This window comes from Oryzias latipes, chromosome 14 (assembly GCF_053564925.1).
Source record: "Oryzias latipes strain Hd-rR chromosome 14, Olatipes_Hd-rR_3.1".
Classification (NCBI taxonomy): Eukaryota; Metazoa; Chordata; class Actinopteri; order Beloniformes; family Adrianichthyidae; genus Oryzias; species Oryzias latipes.
Window position 1 is genome coordinate 19,001,873 of NC_136250.1, and position 25,756 is coordinate 19,027,628.

Below are 25,756 nucleotides of genomic sequence, written 5' to 3' on the forward strand. Positions count from 1 at the left end.
TATGTGTGTGTGTGTGGGGGGGGTCTGTCCAGACTGGTATGGACTCCATTCACAACACCTTTCTGACCCAGATACAGACTTCCCAGGAGACTGGCGGGTTTTGGAAAAGAATAAAAAATAAAATAAAAGTAGGGAAGTAAGGAAACGGTGAGACTGTAAGTGGGACAAAATTCCAGACCCATGGGTTACCAAGGCAGAGGGTATACCTCAGTTTGTCATAAGAAAGCAGACAGCTTCCAGGCATGAAGAAAGGTGGCCATTAAAGTAACTTTGACTATTCTTGTTGATTGCAAAAAGATCCGAAAAAACTAGGTAGATGACGCAATAAAACTGAAACCTGAGAGCAACAGTCTGCATGTTCCCGAGTGAAAAGAAAGAGATCCGCTTCAATATGAAGCCATTTAATGGAAGAACACTTTAAAATGACTTCAAAAATTACCTGGTAATTGAATTTTCACCCTACTGGCTGAAGTGGACATTATTACTTTCAATCTAACAAAACAGCTTGCAGGGATAATTCTTTGGTCTGAAAAAAATAACAATAATAAAATCCCACTGCCTTCTAATCTCTACACTGTATTACTTCCTTGTATAATTATATCTATATAAATACATATCTATGAAGACTCTCATTCATCCAGGTTGATTCCATCATAGTAGTAGGTTTAGGGGCTTTCATCTGGACTTATTTTTTTTATTCTATCTATCTATCTATCTATCTATCTATCTATCTATCTATCTATCTATCTATCTATCTATCTATCTATCTATCTATCTATCTATCTATCTATCTATCTATCTATCTATCTATCTATCTATCTATCTATCTATCTATCTATCTATCTATCTATCTATCTATCTATCTATTATAATATAATATAATATAATATACTATTAGAAGGGGTCAACTGGTCACATTTATGTTGAGTTTGATTCATGTAAAAAGCCAAAAACATTTAATATTTCTAAAAAAATAAAAACCTTTGAATATGTTACAGAGTGTACCGAAAAAAGGTTAAAAAAGTAATGTAATTATGTTTAAAGGTGAGCACTTAGGATATTTTACACAAAATTTAACTTCCCAATACTACGACGGAGCACGACCAGCACGAGCTAAACCGACTCCCATAAAACTCCGTCGTAAAATACATATGTATATATCCATATAAAAAATCCACTATTTTAAGGTAAGTAATGTTGTTTGTAGTGTTTTTTATTTATTTATTTTTCTTTATTATGCGACTAGGAACACTTTAGAAAACCATTGTTAACCATTCTCATTGGATTTGGAACAGTGACCTACATATGCACCCCACAAAAGGCTGGCTTATAGAAACTAGGTTCAAACCCCATAAAACTCTGAGGGACCTTTAGTTCCAGATTGTCAGATGAACAATGGATGCAGGTTTATCTTGTAAAACTGGTATAAAAAATGAGAAGAGGAATCAAGGCTGCTGCAAGTGACAGGCTCCAAGGCCAGTACCTGTGTATAGTATGTAGTAAGCTAGGGAGTGGGATTGGTCAGAGATTCTTCCAATCGTGCACAAACCAGATCTAGTCTACAAGCTGATTGGAAGAATTTCTGACTATTTAGCATCAACCGTCCATGTCTGTGATTGGCTCGCTTTTGTGACACATTTGTAACGTGGTGCGCTGCTCTGTTTTGAGCGCAGAAGACAGGGACTTTCTCTCAAGTGAAAATTGTTTTGTTCGTTTGTTTGTTATTTTAGAAATTTCAAGTCCATTATTCTGTTTTAAGGGCAAGATAATCTAAAACGTGCTGCGCTTGGAATAATGGCACAAAAATCACTCCATATATGAACTCTAAGGTCATCTATAAAAATAAAAACTCAAACAAACTTGACTTTTTTACTGTGCAATTAGTTTGGTGAACTGGCTACGGATATTTTTTTTCAAATCCAGGGATTTTCCTTCTGAACTTACCTGCCACGAGGTATATCCACGTCCTCCTTTTTCCATCGCAGTACAGGTGGAGGATCTCCATGGACCTGACACCTGAACTCCACACTCTCATCCACTAAAACCACCTGGTTGACCGGCCGTTGCACAAATGATGGCTTTTCTGGATTTGGAAAGCACATAGGTTTTGTTGTCTATGACTAAATGTGAAATTACTAGACTTCAAATTCGGAACCATTTCATGGCCCTTTTCTTACCAAAGACAGACAGTTGAGCTTTTTCACTTTCTCGTTCTCCAACCATGTTGGAGGCCACACACACAAAAATTCCAGAATCACTTTTCTTGGTATTTGAGATAGTCAGCTTTCCACCACGAACCTAAAGAACAAACCAGTCAGGATACAATTTCCAAACTGGGTGTCGATTTGGTTGCAGATATATGACTTTAACAGATCAATGTAAACAGGAAGATTAAATTACAGGTAAATAAATCTTAGGTGTTACCCTACCGTGATTCGGTCATCGCTGAGGTCAAGGCGGGTCTTATCTTTTCTCCAAAAGGTAACAGGTTCAGGGTGCCCGCGTGGGGGCTGACACTCAAAAGTAGCTGTCTCTCCAACTGCCACCACCACATCCTGAGGGTTTTGCCTGAAGTCATCACGCAATACTAGAAAATAAGAAAAACAAGACATCATGATGTAAATAAAGTGGCCTAATTTGTATGATTCATTTAAATATCTATTATTCCACTCCAGTCCCTGCGTTGCAGTAGCAAAATGTGATTTTTAGAGTCAACATGGTATATTTTTGCATCATAGAGCCCCCCAGCAGTGACACACAACATTTAAATTGTGGGTCAAGGATTTGTTTTTGTTTTTTTAAAGTTGCCAATTTACCCTCAAACACTGCAACTTTAGCTTCAGTGTTTGCATTCTTTTGACTACTGTAACTCAACTGTTTGTGCTATCAACGTAATGCCAGCGGATTCTGAAGTGGAGACAAGCAGCTTTGCGCCGTTGTGCAACCTTTTACCTGTGCAAAGCCACTTTTCTCTCTGTCAGAATCAGCTGATGGAAGCGGATTGCGATTTGTCAAAGAGTATTTAGGTGTTTAGGTGTTGCTGGCAACATCTCTGGGGTTAAAGGGTTAATGAAAACGACCATCCGACTCCTTTCTGGCCCAGGAAGATGGGTGTCACACACCCATGCTAGTCAATCTTCTTCTGTGTGTGTGACCCTTCCATCAAGGTGTTGGTAGGCTGCAGAAACTGAAACCCTTTAACCCACAACCAGAATGCTGTATGTCAAGCAAAGAAACATTTTGGTATGACCCAAATGTGATATTTCTACACTTCTAGTTTCCACATTTTGTGTGGGAAACTATACCAAAAGGCCACTGAATTGGGAGAAATCTTCATTGTACACATCCAACACAATGTCAAAGACACATGGTCAGAGGTAGAGTGGTCGACCTCTACCAGAATGTTCCAGGTTCTGTTCCCGCCCTTCCCGTCCAAGTGTCCTTGGGCAAGACACTGAACTTTAAATTGCTGCTGGGTATGTGTTGGGAAGTGGCATTTGTAAAACATTTTTGTAGGTTATTTAACAAAAAGTAATATAATCAACACCAGTACATCAAGGGTCAGATCTGTTAGTGAAAGCCCAAAAGGCTAAACTAAGATTTCTAATTTAATTGTAGACAAATCTCCCAATAAGAAAGAGTAGGAGAATACATAAGCGGACATTTTTCAAATTTTATTTTATACATTTGTGATACGGTACTTGTGGGTTGCATAAGGGGATTTCATAAAACATGTTAAAATAATGCAATGGTTCACTCTTTCCATGATTCCGTTGAAACCTCGATTTTTAGGTCACAATTTTGTTTCGGTTTAATATTTGATTTGTGCATTACAAAACGACAGAAAACCAAAACATTTTTTCAGAAGAATCCTTTTTGGGATTTGCTAAGGAGCAAGGGACAATGGGCAGCCGTGGTGCAGTGGAAGGGAAGGGCGGTCGACCTCCAATCGTAATATTACGGGTTCGATTCCCGCCTTGCCAGCCGATGTGTCGAAGTCTGCTTGGGCAAAATAATAAACCCCACCTTCCCTCTGGTGGAAGGTTGGCATCAGTGTTCGGCAGCGGAGCGTGTTTGAATGTATGTGTGCATGGGTGAATGGGTCTGTGACTGTAAAACGCCTTGAGCCTTCGAGGGAGGTGGAAAAGCCCTATTCAAATATACGCCATTTACCATTTTACAATGATGAAAAACCTTTCAGTTGGCTTTTACTGAGCCAGTAGTAATGTAATAAAGTTAAATTAAATATGTTGAATTCAGCTCCACGTGTTTGACACTTTTAACGTCAACATGCAAATACAAAGGTCAATGCAAATTCCCCACGACTTGGTTCAAGGGTGTAACGTGTTCACCTTTTGGCTAATCCCTTCAGGACTTGCCTCATCACTTGCACAGGTGGTTTGGCAGAGATTTTTTACACCAGATGCCCTTTCTGAGACGACACTGTTGCTATTTTTCCCGGGCTGGGGACAGGCACAGGGAACCCAGACTTGGTCCCCCTTGTGTCTACATAAGCAGTAGCGCGAAGACTCTTGCCCAAGTACTAACACTGGATCAAAATTATTGCCCTCCCTGGGGATCAAACCTGGTTTCCCATGTGCCATTCCTGTACTTAACCAACTGCTAGTCAATGAAGAAACATATAGTTAGATTTTAAACTAAGATTTGAGGCTTTACCACTACAAATAAATTAAATATCCCCCACAGAAGACTACAGAATGTACGTAGTGGAACATGGATAACAGAGAATTAATGCATGTTCAAGTCAACAAATACCCAAATTAGAGACATTGATTACAAATTGGCCAATATATTTAAAATAGTCTTTTTAGGGCATGAGATTCCATAAAATAACTTTTCATGTCAATATTTTAACTGGTTGGACATAAAACTACTCTTCCAATATTTCCCAATTTTTTTACAACGATAATACCTTGTACTGTATGTCTAAATGTCATGTTTTCTAAACCCAAAGTGACCTTATCTTTTGACTGTGTATCATCAAATTCTCATTTCATCCGTGAGTCCGAGTTAAAGTCTTAGCCAAATGCGGAATAAACGCCCTGAGGGCATTTATGAGATACTGACCCACTGAGAAGTGACTGGAAAAAGAGCATAAAAAAAGACAGCGGCTGTTGTTCCGCATGTTTTCCTAAGGCGGAGTTGTAAAAAAAAAAACAGATGCCATGTTTAAGATTAATACTGGATGCTCAGGGAAAAGCCATGCATGTAATCTTGCCATGGTAAAGATAAGCAGCTTGTGGTCAGTGAAAACATTTATGAGGTGAAATGCAGTCCAGGCCACTGATGTTTTCAAATCTCTTAAGACGCCAGAATCACTACTGCAAACATTTACCAAACATCTGCAAATACAAAGATTATATTAACAAAGATACTATCAAAGTAATTACATTGTCAGGTAGGACAGCCGCTGGGTTTTTACACTTTTTCTTTGGCTGGCGGTCCAGACCTTGGAAGAAAAATAGGGTTAGGAAAATGTTTTTGGTGCAGGGTCAGGCCTTGTTTTCACACAAAGTGGTTGCAACGGTTTGTACAAATTTGAAGAAAAAGTACAAGTGATCAAGGATATTGACAGAACTGCACGTGTCCCCAAAACCTTGTGAAATGGCCAAAAGAACAAGCGCAAGGTTTCATTGCAAAGCAAGGACAAAAGACTAGCAACACCTTTCACAGATGTCCTTGCATGCTGCTAACAGTGTGTGTTTGAGTGTGTGTGTGTGTTTGGGAAGATGAGAGACCTATAAGTCTTGCATGAAAGAAAAAACAAAAATGAAGCTGCAAATGGCGTTGTATGGCACTACCCACCACTGCTCTTGCGCCGTCTAAACACCCACCATTAGCTAAGGGTACATTAACTACGGAATTCCACAAGTTGGATGGAAACAGGACAATTTCGAAAAATAAGTTTTTGCACTTGGAGGAAGGTTTTTTTTGAGGAGTATAGAAGTTGACATATATTGCAAAAATGCTAATGGAAACACTTCTAATTAAATGAGTCACATGACCAATAACCTGATGGCAATGCGCTTCTTGGTAGGCACTGGCTGCCTTGGGTACTGGACAGCGGGCGCCACAAGAGGTGTCACAGCAACACACAGCTCATCAAAAGTTGAGCGTGTCATGCGGAATAGATAGATCTGTAAAATCCAATTATTGCTCACATCTGTCACCATGTTTTTGAACGACTTATCACGTGAGTTGGTTTATATAATTGTGAAATTGTGTTTTTCCACATTTCTAGAATTTTGATAAAGTTTTGCGCATTTGAGGATTGGAAACGCAGCTACTCTCCCCCTCTGCCACCCTAATGAGAGCCACATCTGACAAATTAATTACAATTTTTGTTTTTGTTTTTTTTTTAAATAGTAGCCTTTCTATTACTCTTTCATTTTTTTGATCATTACGAGACAAAGATCTATGTCATTTTTGAAAGACTCGGTGATGGTCATTTTTTTTAATTCCTTGGCAACACAGGTTTTTTATTCAACCCCCCCCACATTCCTAACATGTCTTTTTCATGTTGTTTTGCTCAGCTTAAGCCATGGATTCTTTGAATGCAGTACATTTTTCAGTAAAAAATATGCACGCAACAAGAAACTGCACTTTTGCAAGCTGCCATGCTAACAATGTTCAAAATCTATATATATATATATACATATATACACACACAGGTATGTCTGTGTGTGTGTGTAGATATCATGTCATAATTGATATGGAAGTCGTCTCAGAAAAAATTATAGCAAAAGATATGTTGATAGATTTTCAAAAGGTTTCTGAGTGAGATGTTGCTACGTTTAAAGGTTAAAACTTCAATGCTTTAACTTTCTGTCACATCACAGTTCAAAGCTGCATTTTTATTCTAGCAGAAATGGGAAGGATGGCACTGTAAACCACCATCAAGACTATTGTTAAAAATAGGAGATGCAAATTGGATCCCAATTGAGTTGCAATGAGTTGTAACCTCTTTGCATTAATAGCTTGTGACATGTTTTTGCAAGAAGTCTTCGCTGAAGGCCTGTTTTAAATCAAAGTGCAGTGGATGACAACCATCCCCTCCGTGAAAGTGAAATAAAAGTGTTTTTCCCCCTCCTATTGGAGCAGCTGATGAACAAAAAAAAATAGCGGCAAGCTGTCATCTCTGATGTCATGTGTGATGCATTAATACAAACAAAGAGATTAATTACATCTCTTAGAATTCTAGTCCGTAGAAGTCAGTGCAGCATAAACTGGCAGGGTGTTCAGCCTGCTTTTCATTCTCATTACCGCCATAAGCTATATTGCTGATATACTGTAGCTTGAAATCCAAGTCCCAGAGGACACCTCAACTGAGAAGGAAATCAGGAAGCAGCCAGTGGCCCTTTGGCCCAGCTGTCAATCACATGCTACAGTAAATGAGTCTCAGTAGTAGACACTACTTTGGCACAGACATATGCCTGGCTGCCTGTCATGTTGTACTGTACGCTTACTGACCCATTCCATGAAGGCATCACTACATTCATCCGGGCAAACATATGAGTTCCTGTCCCTGTGTTGATGATGTTTCCGTTAGTGTAAAGCTGGTCCCTGGAGAGGGTGAAGCCCAGACACAAAGAGGAGAAACTTGATAATTGGACACATGAAGCGAAAGCCAATTACTGAAAAGTAGGTAGGTGTGTGCAGATAGTTAAATAGAGCAGCGGAGTGTGACACTAGTCTTAAAAAATGAAAAACAGAAAAGAAAATGAAAAAGATTTTAATGCGAGGACAGATTTATTTTTATTTTGCAGGATATTGCACTACTTGCAAAAAAATGTCTGCATACTATGAGGTTACACCCGCTAACCTCTGCATGTGGGTTGAGGAGGAATAAAATGACCAAAAGGCTCAATTGGAATTTAGTCCTTTTGATTAAAAAGTTGGATCCAACTCGTACAGAGTACTCTGGGTCTTCACCATGATAGACGAGGACCCGAAAATGGACTCCCCAGCTATATCCCCCAAGGCTGTATGTGGTTTCTGGCCATTATCTGGCAGGACAGAAAAAAAACCCATTGTCTTAAACACCTTCAGTGGTTTACTTCACCAAATCTAAGTTTTGAGTGTTTGTTGTCAGTCCCCCCCGCCTCCTGCAAGCAAGTGAACTTATAGCTTTGTCTTTCAGTGGAAAACGTTCCTCTGGTTTCAACTGGTCTGGAGCTCCATGTTGGTTAATGTTTTAATGCCTTCATCAATGTGTTAGTAACAAAGTATTAAACATAGTATAAAAGTTTTTTTTTTTTTTTTTTTAAAAAAGCCTTAATTTAATAATTTAAAATTTTTATATAAAAACCCTTCAATTTACACAAAAGACCACCTAGGTAAAGGGCTATGTCAGGGTCTTTAACCTTAGACTCTGGAGCCACATGCAGTTCTATTATCTCTCCATTCTGGCTCTTTGGTGTTTGAGAAAAGAGCAATTTTATTAAATGTATTAATACTTTGTTACTAACACATTGATGTTTTTAATTGTGGTTACATTTGTTTTAGTTAAGTTTTGTAATTTACGTTTGGGTTTTTAACATAACTGATTTATATGTATAGAATTTTTTTTTTTTTTTTTTTTATCAACACCAATGTTGTCCTGTGTCATAATGATATAAAAAAATGTCATGTTTTACTAAACTTTTTTTAAAAACATTTTTTATTCAAATCTGATGCAGGAGGAGGATCTGATTTGAGGGTGAATTTCATTTTGAAAGGAACTTGTGAGTGCTGCCATCTAAAGAAAAAGAAGCGTAAATTATTTTGTATAAAAAAATACAACTTTAGTTTACTACAGCTATTGTACCTTTTAAAAAGCTACATTTTATGTATAAATGGCACAGTTTATTTTTCTTAAAACAGATTTGGGACTTTGCAGCTCTCAGAGGTCTGAAACAAACTGGACCAAATGGCTCCTGTAACATTGAAGTTTGCAGACTTTTGAACTCAGTTGAATCATCCCAACTCAGAACCCATCAAATCCAATAATTGATTATCCTTTATAGTAATTTATATTATTTTTTTCAGGCATAAAACCCTTTTTATTGCAGGAGTCAAAAATATTATGATTATTTGTACGATTTATAACAGTAGGTGTGTGAAGCCTTTTGTTTATAGCCAAACAAATTGATTTTAAATGGAAATTTGAAAGAATAGTTTTATTTTTTAACCGTATTGTATCTAATCATGAACTCGTGAATTAAAATCAATGTTTTGACATATAACTAACCTTAATCTTTTTTGTTGTTTATGAGAATTTAAACCAGAACAAACAGATATGGTTAATAAAAAAATAAATACAATACAAATAACTTTTTCCCTTGGCATAGGAATGAAGGTTAGACATCTTATAACCACTTAATATATTTTACATTTTTTATCATTGCATGATTAATTGGTATCTCATATTGGAATATTGCTTAGGCCAGTACATTTTTCAATACTCTTCATAAAGTTTTTATTCTTCAGAAACGCTTTGTCAAAATTGCAACCAGGTCAGAGAAAAACTCTTCATCTGTCCCATTATAATTTTAATATCTTTTAAATAAGTGCTTTTACCTTTAAAAAAAACGTTTTAGTGAAGGAAATATTCCTGATCAATTCACTACATATTTTATCGTTTATTCTCAACAATAATCAACTCTTCAGCTCTTTATTTTCCTAAGTTTCTCCCTTCTTGAGGTCAATATTCAATAAGATTTAGGGCATCTAAGATGGGGAATTACTAATTTCAAGTAACAAATTCCCATGTTTCTTTGAAGCGCTGTAAAGATGTGATGTAATAACTGTTTATCATGTCTTTTGTCTATTGAAATTACTCATTGTGATATTGTTGTTTTCATTTTTAAGGATCTTGTTCATATGATTTATATACAAACACAAATCTATCAATACTTTGTTGATCATATATAAACTGATTGGATTTTGTTGTTACTGTTTTTTTCATTGTTCTTTTGAAACATGTTTTAATACTTGTGACTTTCCTCCAGTTTCATTTATTTATTTATTTTTCAATGTATGTTCTATATTTTTGAGTTACATTAGGTGGCGGCCTTAAAGGTCCACTCCAAATGAATTTGTGTGCGTGTGTTATTAGCATAATGGTAAACATGTAAAAAAGAATTTAAGATTGAAACTCTGTTACTCAATTTTCCCCGTTTACTCAACCCCAAAAGGGAATTTCAAATGGTCTTCTGGCGTTCTGTAGAAAATATGTCTTAAAAAACTAGACAGGCTTTTTGATTTTAGCTAAAAAAAATTACATAATCATTATTAACTGACCACTGGGAACGAATATACAATAGATAAAAACCCTTAACCCCTTATCCGCCATTTCTAACATCCCACACTCTCCTTTCCTTTGCTTTTTAGTCCAGTCCAGCTAAATGCATCTAAGCCATATAATAATAAATTAAGCTTAGCCTCAAATACCAAAGGGGTTTATACAAATATACACTTCTTGTGTCTGAAGATCCCTGTTGTAACAGTAAAATCTGTCAACACAAGAGGCCTTCAGCTCTGATCTGTTTGCTGGACAGGGCAAGTTTAGGGGGGGGGGGGGGGGGGAATAAAAATTTATAGTCGGAGTGGGACTTTAAACAAGCCTTTAGGTTTTTTCTTTTGCCTCTCCCCACACTGCATATAATTGTCTTTTAACAGTTTTCTTTAAATGTGCAAAAACAATAAAGTAAACTAAATCTAATGATCTTTAGTATATTGTAAAGTATACGCATCTGCACTATCAGCATTATTGTAGTTCTCTATGATTCTTGCAATAATAGAAAAGAACCCCTACATTCTGCATGCTTTCCCTCCTTTCCTGGCCTCCGCTGGTTTCTGTGGGTGGTGCTGCCTGATGACATGTGTGAGATAAGGTGGCGCTTTAATCTGTTGTTCTCAAATGAGGAACCCCCGTGGAGGCAGCATCCATGTGTAGTCTGTTGTCTCGAGTTAATTATTCCAGATAGCACGGCCGCCACCGCTGCCTAATGCTGTTTGATTGAATATTGCTCAATTATTCAAACAAGGCATTCAGGGGACTCATCCATTTGCCTGCTATATTCATCAAATCAGAAGGAGAATGATTTGTAAATGGGCTTCATTTCATGGCACAATAGGTGGTAAAAATATGTGACAAGGTGGAAGTATATGAATACAAATAACAACACTGGGGTTCATTATATGATTAACAAGAGGAGGAAGGTTGTGCAGCTGCTGTAAGCTTTTTGCATATTCCATCTTCCTCCTCTGATTTCCTGACACTTTGCAAAAGCACTCGGCAACTGAATTTCATTTTATCATTTCGCCATCACATCAAATCCTTTAAGATCCCACTTGAGACCTTGAAGCGTGTTGCTCAGCTAGCCAAGCTCCTGGAATGACTGAAAGGCATGCAGTCATTTCCATTTTGGTAGCAAATAACATGGATTTAAAGCAGCTTATTTATTCTTGCACTGTAGGTGATGTTTGAAAGGACGCTTCAGCTCTGCAGCCACTTATTGGCGAGCCTATTTATCAGGAAACACATTATCAGGGACAATTAATGCCTCACATTAGGAATCAAAACTGCCATCACTGCAAGGTTCATGTTTATGCCAGCGTAATTAAGGGAGAAGAGATACAGGGAAAAACAGAAAGACGGCAGTCACTCTTTCTCCATTTTTAAACAACTTTAAAGGTTTAAATAAATGCAGAACTATCTTTACCAATGCAATAATATCAGTTTAAGTACAAAGTATTGACATCATGTAAACATTTGTGAGTCAATCTTCAACATAGGTCTCGCAGAAGAAGAAAAGTAAAATGTTATCTTTCAGAATAATTTCCTGTTTTTCCCCAATGTACATAAAAAAAGTGTTTGAGTCAGACCAAATAAGAATAAACACAAATTTAAGCTTCTTTTGTGAATCATTTGCTCTGATGGTTATTAGTTTATTTGTTTGTTTTTTTGTAAATGTCCTTACTTGCTTTCCCACACCTAAAATTAATTAGATAGCCGTTTTCTGTTTATTTATTTATTTTTTAAATTACCCTTGGAACCCCCATAAACAACTATAATTACTTTATAGTTTAAAAATAACCCAAGGGCTACCTTTTTCTGGGTTATTTTAAGTCAAGATGAAAAAATAAAATAAAACCTCAAGAAAATTAAAAACAACAATAATTGAGTTAAAATGAAACTACTACCACCCTGGAAAATTGAATTGCCCCAAAATGTAACTCAAAACGCATTCTTGGGTTTTTCATGTTTGTAAGAAATAACCCAAGTGTTTGAACAGTGTGATGATAGAAAAATAAATTAAAATTTGAAAACAAACCAATGAGAATCTGAAAATTCTGTTCATATAGGCTGAGCGCAAAAAGACAAAACAATAATGTTACCTTGGAGACATGTCAAAGACCCATCCCAATTACAATTGTGTTTTTTTTTAACAGCTTCCTGTGATATTTTTCTAATAGAGGATATTAATAAAGAAAACTCAATTTAAAATAGCATTTCTGAGGGTTTTTTTTTTTTTTTTTTTTTTTTTTTTGTAAAAAGATGGGTGATGGGAAGCAGGAGCAGGCTTACTAAGCACCAATGGTCCACCACATTAACTTAGAAATTTTAGAAAACGTGATTTTGGCTAAAATGGGCATAATTATAATTAAAAGACCACTGGGAACTTTGAAAACAGATCAAAAGATGATCAGAGTGGGAAATGTGTGACCTCTAATGTCACATTAGCCCTTGTTGTGTCTTGTGGGGTCAAGATGGGGTAACACATCAATGTAAGGGTGGGGTCATCTGGACCCCATAAGATAGCACAAGGGTTAGACGTGTCAAGAAAGGTTTTATCATATATCCGGGTCGCACTTAACATAAAGAGAAGAAAACAGTTGTCTCTGAGGATTAGATAGAGAAGTTTATGTTCTATAGGAGAACATCCAACTATCCAGAACATACAGCCAAGATGTTGAGTCATTTTACACCTTCAAATGCAGTTTCACCCAAAGTGGACTTCATGGACCAATGAGGACACCACGGTTGACAGTATACAAAAAAAAAACAACATGTTTACTGACAAGTCCCAAAGCTTTTAGTGAGTTTTTGGCACACCTGCTTTAAGCTCACAAATGCTAAATGAATCATATCCAGGGAAATGTAAAAAAAAAAAAAACAGTTCCATCTGTAAAATATGGAAAAGTCTAAATTCTGGTTTGCTGATTCCTACTGTCTTGCATCTATGTGGGAAATAATGACCTCTCAAGACTGTTGAGGCATTCTAAGGAAACATACTGCAGCTTGGTCTCAGTGGTTGGTTAGAGGATTTTCAAAAGGATAATAACCCAAAACACTACAAAAAATACCCACGAATGACTGGGGCAAAACACTGGACTATTCTGAAGGGATCCTCTGAGATCTGATCAAAATTCTAGCTAGTGATTATCTGTAGAAGTCCTGTTGTCCATGCCAGATTTAAAATTAGTTTTTTTATTCATTTTTATAAGGATTTTCTTAAACTACAGTTCAGAAGTAAATCTTTCTAATTTTCTTTGGGGGAAAAATAAATCAATTAATTGGCTTTCAAACTAACGTGTTGCCATGGTGGGTTTTTCTTTTGGGTAACTAAAAATATTTCATGTCTTCAAAACTATTAGACAGATTGTCACCAATATGGTGCCTAGAAGGGGTGAGATTTATTAATATAGCTGTTTCACACGCACCTAAAATAGTAAGAATAAATGATTTTTAATGAGTTGTTAAACCGAAACAGACTTCCAGCAGATTCAGTACAGCTACATTATAAAAGGAGTTAGTGGTTGGTCTTTAAATTTCCCTCTTGCAGCACTAGACAGACATTGTTCACTCAGTGTAATACTTTCTGTCTCTAAAATTACTTTCCTTATTTTTAATGCTTGCACAATAAATAAAAATGTACTGACATTGCAATATCAGCTTGTGAATTTGCAAGGGATGGCGTAAAAAACATGGGCTGTGTCTGAATTCCTTCACGCCTTACTACATAACGCACTATATAGTGCATTCACCATTTTGCAGTGCTGTCCAAATCTACAATTCCAAAATCAAGTGCCCTAGAGATTTCCCACAAGTCTCTGTACAAAATCAGTGTGCATCGATGCTAACTAGATTGTCAAATATAAACCACAATGCATTGGGATTGAAAATGTTTTTTCAAAAAAGATGTTTAAATGTTTTATTTTTAAAAAACCATCAACGTTTTCATCTGTAGAACACAGTGAATTCAAGACAAAGATGAATAGTCGTAAAATGCTGCTGCTTGGGGTTGCACAGAAGACTTCTCTCCCAAAACTGGGACTTATATATGTTTTCTTTGTACATTTTTTGGCTGTTGTGTGTCCTAAAAATATGGTAATTTAATATTACTGATACTTGATAATCAGTTGCGATACATAAAGATTATCTGGAACATTCTCTAAGTCAGGGACGTTTAACTTTATCCAGGTATACCTCCATACTAAGGCTCTACAACATGAGGAAAACTTGCAGTTTGAAATACTAGTGATCAATAATGCGGTGACACAAACAGTAAAACATCTAAATACATGATTTCCGTCTCACTACAACAGTTTAATTTAACCCTTGTGCTATCCTAGGCACTTTAACATTGGGAGTTGGGTCATTGAGACCCACTAGCCAGTGCTGTGAACCTTTTTTGTCATTTGTGATCTTCACTGGTGTCCATGGATTACATGAAATCTTTCCACCTTTATCCACCTTTGTCATGGTAGGGAGAACACGTCAATGCAAGGGTGGGGTCATCTAATATAGCACTGCAAATGACCCTCACCTACCCAGGCGGTAGGGAACTAACATCAAATGCGATTGTTCAAAAGCATAAAGGGATTTATTTGCTTGGTTAAATACTTCAAGCTGCCATAAGATAGTGTTAGCACATTTAAGGATGCTATTTATCGCAATTTTCGCCGACTTTTGCGTTATGCATATTGCACAGCTTAAAATGGCGATAACGATACATTTGCGATTTATTGTGCAGGCCAACTCCATACACTTTCATTTGCTTGCAGGTGTGGCACCACCGATATGATTATACTTGATACTATGGTACTTTATCGTACCACAGTACATGTATGCTTGAAAATGCTACCAATTTAAAGTTAAACGATGCCTTTTACAACATGCTATGAGTATTTGTTGACATGTAGTCTAAGAATCTTTTGAGGAATCTCTAATTGGATGCAGTGTCAGCTCGCACAAAGAAAACTGTTCTGATTGTAGGGAAGCAGCACAGAGGCACAAGTGAAATTGTTAATGAGCAGAGAGGGAAGATGAAGATGCTAACACCTTGTGAGTTCCGTGTGTAACAGATGGTTGCATATCCATTTGGGAAGCACAGATGCAAAGAGGAAGCGTGGGGCTGCATGTAGATAAAGCCTACCGCCGCTACCAAACACACACAAAGCTCACAAACAGACACTGGCACTCTTCTTTTCAGAGACATCATTAAACATCCATTTTGATTCTGTGCAAGCAAAGGGTTTGAGCATGGTGACAAGGATTGTGAGCAAAGGCGTTTCTTTTGGTAACATATAGCTTTATACAGTCAGTCATCTACTGTCAGTAAAGGCATTCGAGCCAAAGGATTTTTTATGACAGTCCAGCCTTAAGTTGAGCTTTGGACTTTGCTGCAGATTCTTTTTGAGCAAGATAGCCTTTAGGGGGTGTGGCAGTTTCTCAATAGCAGTCAAGAGTGTCCCATATCTGTCACATTCAGGGAACACATACTGACATGTACATATAGCCACACAAACAGTTGCTCCAATGCTCCTATAGCACCAACTAAGCCAGTGACCACAACCCACCGCCACTGTTCTGGAACCACATCTGCTGCACATGTGAGGCCGTGTCACACAGCCACTGCCTACATTTTGCGCATTTTCCACGTTTGAAATGTTGGCTGTTCGTGACGCATGCGTGATGTACGTTGCTTGGGTTCGTCATTCGTCGATGTGCGCTGATGTCGGTCGACGGTTTCAGGCGACGGGTCTTTACGTGAGTCCGGTTTTGAGCTGTTTCAAATTTTTGGTCGGTTGATAAATTTACGCTATTGTTACGTAAATCTTACGCAATTGTGAGGGATTTTAGCAAGACGCATATGCAGATATGTGGCTTTCCACAGCCGTTGTCTAACAGACTTTTCCCTTACGTACCACCGGTGTATACATTTTGAATCACATATACGGTACACATGTTAAAATTATGTAATTGACTCACGACTCATGCTATATATATAAAAAATTCACACAAAGACCACAACTTTTCTCACTTTTTCCACGCATATACACGTATGACCAATTTTCAGCTGTGCAATATGCCCAAAACCTACTGAGTGGCTGTGGGACACGGCCCTTAGGAGGGGGGCATCTCAAAAGAAAAGAGCGTTTTACACAAGGGAGGCTTTTTTTTACGATGCATATATAAACAACTTAACTGACTGTGCCCTAAAAAAGTCATTAACAATCAGTCAGGAGTACGATCAGCAGGGAGATGAGGAGCATTTACAGAATGTCCCCTGAGGCTAGGAGCCCGGCACACACACACAGTCCCCGTTATATTTCTGTAAATCAGGGCCTACGTTCATCTAAATAAAATGAATGGGAAAAGAGATATTTCAGTAGCTGGCATTCAATTAGAAAATGACAGCATGGAAAAGGAAAACAATCAGGAAGTGACAGAATTAAAAATGAGGTGCACACTGAATCTAACACACACATGGTAAACTCTCGACTTCTAATTTAGGATAATGGTCAGTTTGCCAGATAGTGAGGGAAATATGTTGCTTATTTAATGTGTTCACAAATGATTTGGAATGCATTAAGTCCAATTAGAGCCTGCTGACATAAATCTGCAAACCAAGAGGTGCAAGGTAACTGAAATCAGCAGTTTCCAAAAGAAAAAAAAAAAACATAAATAGACAGCTTGTAAACCTTGCACTGCTTTGCTTTGCCTTTTTTTTGCCATCATTAGTGTCAAATCTAATTAGAGTCAAAATGAAGGTTGGAAATACATTCGGAGCACGCCTTTGGCAACACAAATTTAACCGAGTTCGTGGAGATGCAGTCTACTTTTCAGCTGCAACCACAAACTCAAAATAAGGATTTTTTTTCTTTCCACTCTCTTTAATCTTCAGAAGGCCACCCTAATTTTTCCTCAGTATTTTTATTCACAATTCAGCCTTGCAGGGCATGTTAGAATGTAAATTTACACTTAACTGTATAATCATATTAGTTATGCATTCTTTGGCCTTTGAGTTAGAAGCCAGTCAACCACCACAGAGAGATAGCAATAAACACTCCACCATTGTCATGTTTCATTAACCTCCATTCTCGTGTCGTGTAACGTAAATTAAATCTGAGGATGGTGAAAAGGGCTTCTCCCCCTCTTCTTTCTATTGCCCGCATCTCCTCTTCCTCAGCTCTCACCCGGCGTGCCTCCAGTTACTGTAACAGCATTCCCTCAGACCACATTTCCACATCTATAATTAATTACCCCCGTCCCCGCGCATTTCTCCTCAGCCACACATTTGTAAATCTGCCCCCCACCCTCCGTGCTCCCCAGTGCCGGCCGGGCTCATCTTCACCTGTAAATCCAGACGCACCCATGTTTGATTAAACATTTGCACATGGATTTTACTCATGATTTTGGATTTAATCACTCCTTTATCATTTGCAGACACTTAGTTATTTTTTTTATTAAAAAGCTGGAGAAAAGGCTGCAAAAAAAAGAAAAAACTCCCAACTCTGATGCTGGAAGGCACAAATGCCCAATGTTCATAAACTTTCCTACTTCTCTGGCAGTTATTGGATGATCACGCGGACTAACCGCAGAGGGAGCAAGAAAAAACATGAAAGCAAAATATAGAAAAGGTCGATAGTATTTTTTTTTTTTCCCTGGAAGAAACCATTGATATCGTAGCCCCTTACAGCAATATTGTGGAGATGTACAGCAGAAGCTGGAAAATGAGTCAGAGTTTAGAAACGAGTATTTTATCCATCTTGGTTTAGTAAATTCACCAAGGAAAAGGAGAGCTTTCCTGCATCTGTATCCTTTGACCACTACTAAGGAACGCTGCAGCTCAGCCCAATCATTATAAGTAGTTTCTTTCTTTATTTTTTATTTTTTTAAACAGGGTAGGGAAAAGATTCGGAGGAGTTGGAATTGTCTCTATTGCATGAATGTCATTTCACACAACAGCAAATAAATATATATAGTAGGACAAAAAGATAGAACAGGAAGGGCTGATTCGTACATCTGCACCACCTAGCATGATCAAACACATCTCACGATGGCCACTGGAGACGTCTGCCGAGCTCTGTTTACCACTGCATCCTGCTTTTATCCTGCTTTGCATGGGCACATACAGATGGGCCAAAATATGTGCATGTTTGGATAGAATATAGATATATGGGAATGCATTTAAATAAAGCCTTGCGGTTATGAGGCGAGGGCATTTTCTCCCCCTCCCTTCCACATGCCGCTGGCATTCGGCACAAAAGAAAACTAATTAATATGGTAATGTTGCGCTAACACTTTAACTGAAAGTGTGTGTTAGTGTGCTATGTTGCTTTGATTGCGCTGATTTGACCTTTGATCTCCAAATGAGAAAATCAACTCAAATGATCAAATGCTAGTTGGGTGCTAGAGGTTCATGTAACCTGCTGGTGACACTGACTTTACACACATTTATTCCCCCGACTGGCAACCCCCCTAAAAAAACAACACTTCACACAGGAATTACAGTAATTGCTCCCTCCCACAGAATGAAGGCATGTTTTATGGGTTCATTGGTCAGACTAAATTGGCTGTAGGGTGAGTGTGCATGGCTGTGTTCGATTGGTCTAATCAGCCTCCTGCACAGCATCATTTACAATATGCCCTCACTACCTTTCGGTGAGCAGGCAAAAAAAAAAGAAGGGTTTTAGAGATTTTGGGAATTCATGGAAACTTACAGCAGAACACAAAGGTCTTCCAGGGGCAGCATATTCTGTTTTAACAGAAGACTCCGAAACATGACAAAATATTGAGCACAAAACCTGCGAAACTGGTGTGAACCATCAGGAATGTCTTATTTTACTATATAGTTGAAGATTTTTAATTTTTCTTTTAGTCATTATTCAGTGAAAATCCTGTTTTTGGTGTTTTTAACATGTTTTTGTGGCATTTTTCTCATGATGTAGGACATATATGAAGAAAATTAGGCTCTACAATGCATTTCTAAGTATTTCGTTATTCAAATTTTTGTGAATCGGGCGCAGCTTACAAAATGCCTTTGGAAAACGCTTGTAGGTGTGATGTCAAAGCTGCTACGACAAGCCACAAGCTCCCAGTCACGCTCCATTCTGCCTCCAGATCCATGTACGTCTTTGTTTTCTTCTTTAAAGCCGACATCTGGATCAAAACTGGATAGCTCCAATATTTTTAGCCGTTTTGTTGCACCGCTAATTTGAGCTTGAGGTTGTGAAGGTGGTGTAAGCAAGCGGGAGAGCATCTAAACAGATATATAACGGGAAATGAGGCTGGGCTTCCTCAAAGCCAACAATCCCGCCCACAATCAGAGGAAAATTTCTAATGAACTACTGCCTTTCTGCAGAAACATTGATTTCTGATTTAGGCCAAAAGCAGATCATCATAATTAAAAGACCAAAGGAAACTTTTTAACAATAGATCACAAGATTGTTGGATTGGGACTTTAAATAAAACACTCCCAACCACACAAAAACAATGTAACACACTATTGTGTTTTGGAGAATCAGAAACATATGTTGAATGTATAGCACTACCTATGCTAATTTAAGGTAGCATCATTTTGGCACATGCTGGATCATACTATGCCGTATAAATAGTAATAATAATAATAATAATAATAATAATAAAAAAATCTAACAATATTATTACAATTTTTAAAGTAAAAAACACTTTTGTGAATCCCCAAATTAAATGGAATTATGAATTACTTTAAATGTGTCTATAACAGCAAAAACAGCATTTTTTCCACTGTCCCAAAAAAAAACATCTAAAAAATTCTGTTTTTTTTATCTTGAGGTCAATGTCCAATCCAGACAATTCTCAATTAGACTTGACTGTGTGCAACTATAAGTTGACGAAGAAAAAAACGATTGATAACAAGCAAACAAAATTAACTTGACATATTTTTCATCATTCCAAAAATGTCAACATCAAAGGGAAGAGAAACTATTTCACAATACAATAGATAGAGGATAAAGAAGATATAGGCCTATTTTCTTGGTGTTTATGGGTAATTCAACCGGAACTGGTCCAGAATATTCTGTCATTCATGTAGAAATTATCTGCACAACAAACAGTCTCTGTTGGATAAACCTCAAAAACAGTTTCATGCTGTGTATTGATTGACATTTCCACAAAATCAATACATCTGAAGAGCAGAACCAAACGAGATTTTGACCAGCATTTAAAAGTCTCAGATCACATCTCATTAAGGAGGCCGGGGATCCAGGTACACTCCAAGCTCGCTTCGTCTCTATCCCAGTCTAACATAAAATAATTACAGAGCAGCTAAAGAGATTATTCACCCCAAATCTCTGTTAATAACATCTGTGCATATTCCCTGGTAAACCCAAGGCCACCAAGAGTGCAATAGAAAGGAGTATGCTGACTTTTTCAGAGGCTTCACAGGATTTCTTTCTGGGTTTTTTGTAATAGCAGTTTGTAGGAAGTGTCCCTATCCTTTACACGGCCACTTGCTCATTTGATTATTGACTGTTTCATTGGAATTCTACTTACCAAAATTGGCTCTCAGCCACTGATTGATGGAGGTCAAACAGACAGGTATACAAAGGACAGTTTATAAGTCAGATAAAACAAATGAGCAGTACAGTCGGATGTCATCAGCATAGAGTTTATATATATCTATATTTTATATAAAGAAAGGATTGGTCCTCAAACTGAACATTGAGGAGATGTACAGCCGAAACAGGGAGGCATTCATTTGGGTTACACATGAATGCTTCCCTGTTTACAAAAAAAAAAAAAAAATATTGCAAAAACATTGACGCTTCTGTTGGTAAAACAGGAAGAAAACCCTCTTTAAACAAAACCAGACCTACTAACTAACTAACCCCCCCCCCCTAAGTCTCTTTATCATTACACCTTCACCAACAGTCTCAATGAGGGATGCCACAGTTCTCAGTTCAAAACCAAACTATATGTTACACCGTTGAACAAAATCCTGGAGACGAGTTTAGGACTGGGTTAGGATATTGTGGCATATTAAGAAAGATATATGATGTATTGTTTTAAAACAAAAGCCTGGTGTCAAGGTAATTGTCATTGTTACTTGCTTAATGGCAAAAAAAAAAAAAAAAAAAAAAAAAAAAAAATCTTTTTTTTGATCATACCCAAATCATATTAACCTAAGACCATGACCCAAAATTGTAGGCTTGAATCACATCATTTGGAAAGTGAACCATTTTCTTCCTAGTATGGAATACTAAGGAAAAGTCCAATAAAACCATGACTGATTATTATTTGGAGGCGTTGACTATCATATCATTTTAATAAACGCTGTTTCTGTTAAAGCAATATTGACATCTTTTAAAAATATCATTAGTAGTTAAAATATAACTAAATTTGACAAGAACGCATCTGAAAAGATGAAGTTGGTGGAGAAAAGTTTCCTCTGATAAATTAAGTTTTTTTTAAATAAATAATAAAATCGTCACAGCACATTTAGAGTGAACAAACATTTTAGTGACAGCAGGTTAGTTGTATCAAATAAACCTTTTGGAATCTTTTTGAGGTAACTAAAGTAAAATATTGGGTTAAGGCAGACCTAAGCATGTTATTTTAAGATTTTCTTTGGTCTTTTAGGTAGAGTTCGTGAAGTTCCAGATGAGAGGATTGACTGTCGCTCCACTATGTAACCGTTTTTTTGTTAAAGCTCAAATGGAGTCATTTATCAGGGGATTGGCCTCATGTAGCGGAGCAAAGCTGGTTTTCACAGGCAAAACTTTATGGAGTATAGCTCCAAAGTGGCCGTTGAAGGACTGGACAAGAGCATCCACATGGTTGTTCAAAGAGAAATTGACATTAAAAAGCACACACACTATGATCATTGAGGTGAATGTTCAACACAAGCAGGTCCCAAACTAAATGAAAAAACAAGATTGTTTTCACTTGGCCTTTTACATGAATAACATGTTGAGTGAAATTCTCATAGTGACCGGACGCACAGGGCAATCAGCCTCTGCTCAAGGAGGGTGCTCCCTATTGAAAATCCTGTGTATTTCCAATTAAAACCAAGGGTTGTGGAAGATACGGGGGGAGCCCAAAGGGGTTGGAAATGTCCGAGTGTCAGCAGCGATACTCTGTAGAGAAAATCCCTCACAGCCAACGGATGCATCCATGCCGACTCAACCACAGACCCATGACAAAATGAGCATGACCACTATCCACTTTTAATCTAGCTTTACAATCTCTTCTAGATTTTTCCTCAACTTTACCAGAGTACCAGGTTAAAAAGGAGAGACAATTATAAAAGGAGGGACACACAAGTGGTGGTGGAAAGATTGGTTTGTAGTTCTCCCAGTTGTCAAAAGGATTTTCCATACTCAATTTAATTCAGAGAGTTCTTTGATCGTAAATGATTACAACAGAGGAACTTGGCAATATGATTCATATACTGAAAGGATGTAAGTGGCAAAAAAATGAGCCAAGAAAAACATCCTGACCAGAGAAGAGTGGTGGCAAAGCCAAACAAAGGAACTATCGTGGCCTTCAAGTAGAGGTATAATGATTCATTCCAACATTGGTTCAATTCATATCATAATTTGTGGTTGACGATTTGATTCACTGACCTTAGGTCAATCCAGGACATCTTTAGCCAAAACTTTAAGCAGTTGTGACTCAGAGATAAATACTTGGGAACTGAACAGTACAGGGGATGTTTTCCAGATTCCATGTATTTCTTCCAAGATAATGAAGTGTAAATTAATGTGAACAGACAATACACAAGAATTAATGGCAAATCCTTAAAAATTTTAGATTAATGAAGTTCAGCCCACTGCTGTTTTTTCCACATCAAAATAATCCAAAGGGAACATTTTTAGCACATTCTACCAGACTGTATGGTCACATGACTTTGCTAAATTCAGTGATTCCACACATTGGACTGGAATGATGGTTGATCCAAATGGTATTTTCCAATCGGTTGATTTCACTTTTTATAATGGTAAAGGTCAATTTGGTTAAGGAGGAATATCATAGGAATGTAAATCATTTAACCTATTTAGTCAATGAATCATAACACTCCTAAGTCTCATTTTTCCATCATATTTTTTCATCAGTGGTCCAATAGACTATAAGCAAAAGAACAAAATATATGCATAAATTAACAAATAATAAATTAACCTCTATGGAGCAACAAAGACAAGAACAGCTGTCTAACCGCATCATCCATCCTTCCTAACATTTTTCTCTACCTGTTTAAACTCCACCTACGTCTGAGCGTTCTCTTTATTTGGTTTTACACACAAACATGAACATGAAGTCTAATAGAAAGGCAGGGTTGGAACAAATTTGATTTAACATGAAAAGAGAACTGATCATTGTTTGAGCAGCATGTGTGTGGACTGGTGGACAAAATAACTGTAAATAATGACATGGATAATCTCAGCACAGCTGTACGTATTAGGTCCTTTAATCCTGGTCCAGATCGGTGATGTGATCACGCTGGCTTGGGGACAGATGAGCAACAGCCACCAGGCTGCCAAGTGGGCTAAAAGGCAGCCGGCTGGCCTGACGCTCACTTTTAAACATGATAGGGACATGAATGTGAGTGTCCTAGAGTGCAGCTCTGAACAGCATTCATACAAAAAGCCTTTTTCTACATCACATTCACCAAAAAAATGATACTTTTACAAAATATGATTTATGTTTTATAATAAATAATGAACAGCTGACACCATCTTAATATCTTTTTCCGTTCTGGCACATAAGGAACACAGCTCTGCAAGTAAACACAAGCTGCAATAAGGAAAATCAGCTCAGATGTTTCATCATTTCAATATTTAGACTCATTTTTACCAATTTTATCAAATTGTATTTGTTAATGCGTTCAATATCTTTAAACGAAACTTGTATGAGTTTGATTTCCTTATCTCGGAGAGCCTCCCTTGACGATTTACCATGTTCAGCACAGGGATGGTACTCTTCCTCAAGGCGTTGCAACATCTCCGTAAATCATGCTGAAAATGACTGCTGTGAGTGGCTGAGTCGGCAGTAGAAAGCGCTGCACCTCTGCGTTGCTGACACATGCGGGCTAGTCCACAGCAACTTTGTCCGTCTGATCTGCATACTTGTGCCAAAGCCAGTCGTCTGTGGTCAGATGAAGAGGAGATGGGAACAGGCGAGACGGCATCTGTGTCGCGTATCAGTAAGTGGAAAGGTCAGAAGTGTAAGGCATGCAATAAATGACTGGCAGATGGAGGCCCTGGCATCAATGCCAAGGCATATTCTCTAGGTACAAGACGCAAGGAAAGTGACAATCCTGTCTCCTCCGGAAGAAAACAAATACAATGAGATGAACTGACTGAATAAACAAAGAACCCTGGTCAGTTTATTTTATTTCATCACCGAAAACCCCCCAACAACCTTGGTGAAAGAAGGATTTTTTAAGATAAACCCAAAATAAATTCCAAAAAATCTGACATACATCTATTCTGTGTTGATTGACATTTAGAAATTAAATGCACTGAAATCAAAGCCAGCTATAAGCCTTTAAAGTTCTGAAAACAAAAACATTTTTTGGACTATAAATCACTCCGGAATAGAAGTCACAGCATAATAAATACAAACAAAAAAATCATAGAAGTCACACTGGAGTGGCCACTTCATACTTCATCGCGATCGGCAATCGCATCAATTGCATTACGTCCCTACTGCAATCGCACAGTCTAGTTCATACTAAGGTTGGCTAGTTTTGGTTAGGATTGTCTGCTATAACTGCAACAAACTTCTATGTAGCATTTATATTTGCTAAGCCTGATGGCACCATTGTCTCCAGTGTTTCAGTGGTTTGGTATGTTTTTTGTCGTGCTATATAGAGATCTTTGAGATTCTATTTTTTATATACAATATATAGAGCTTTTTTTTTATATGCAAAGTTTTTCTGAAGATGCTCACATCTATATAAATAAGTTTTTGGGTAATTAATTTTGCACACAGGATAGATGGCACTGTACATCAGTTTTCATTTTTTTTGCATTTTAAAAAGCCTCAACATACCAAATTAAGGAAGTTTATTATTATTACAGACTCTAGGTACATTTGCCAAAAATAACAGAACGAATAAATAAGACTTGAGAGTAAAATAATTCATGATAGTATAAGTATAAAAACAATTACATACAACTATAAACTTACTTAAAAAATATAAACTTAAAAAAAACAACTATTGCCAACTAAAAAGCTTAAAAGTTTAAAAAAGACGACTTAATCAAAGCCTGGCGTAAGACTAAGCGGCACTTCTTCTGCGTTGGAAAAAAAATGAAGAAACGTCAGGGATGCCCATATGAAAGAGGGATCCTCCCCCAGGACGGACTGGTGATGTACCAGAACTCTTGGAGAAGAATTAGCTTTTCTAACTCTACAACTATGTTTGAATAGTCCAGCAGATGGACTTCATCCAGGTGGTATGGGGGACAGCTAGAGGCG

At 37.4% G+C, this 25,756-nt stretch overlaps 1 protein-coding gene across 3 annotated transcripts in view; it reads right to left on the reverse strand.

The window, feature by feature from the left end:
* The window catches only part of LOC101156842 (roundabout homolog 2), a 125,517-nt gene that overhangs the window by 54,990 nt on the left and 44,771 nt on the right, over nt 1-25,756 (reverse strand). For all 3 annotated transcript variants that reach the window (XM_023962381.2, XM_023962382.2, XM_023962380.2), the window contains exons 3-5: nt 2,430-2,587; nt 2,178-2,298; nt 1,945-2,083 (exon numbers count right to left, since the gene is read on the reverse strand). In XM_023962381.2, the coding sequence (XP_023818149.1) occupies nt 1,945-2,083; nt 2,178-2,298; nt 2,430-2,587 (418 nt within the window). The remainder of the gene's footprint in view (nt 1-1,944; nt 2,084-2,177; nt 2,299-2,429; nt 2,588-25,756) is intronic.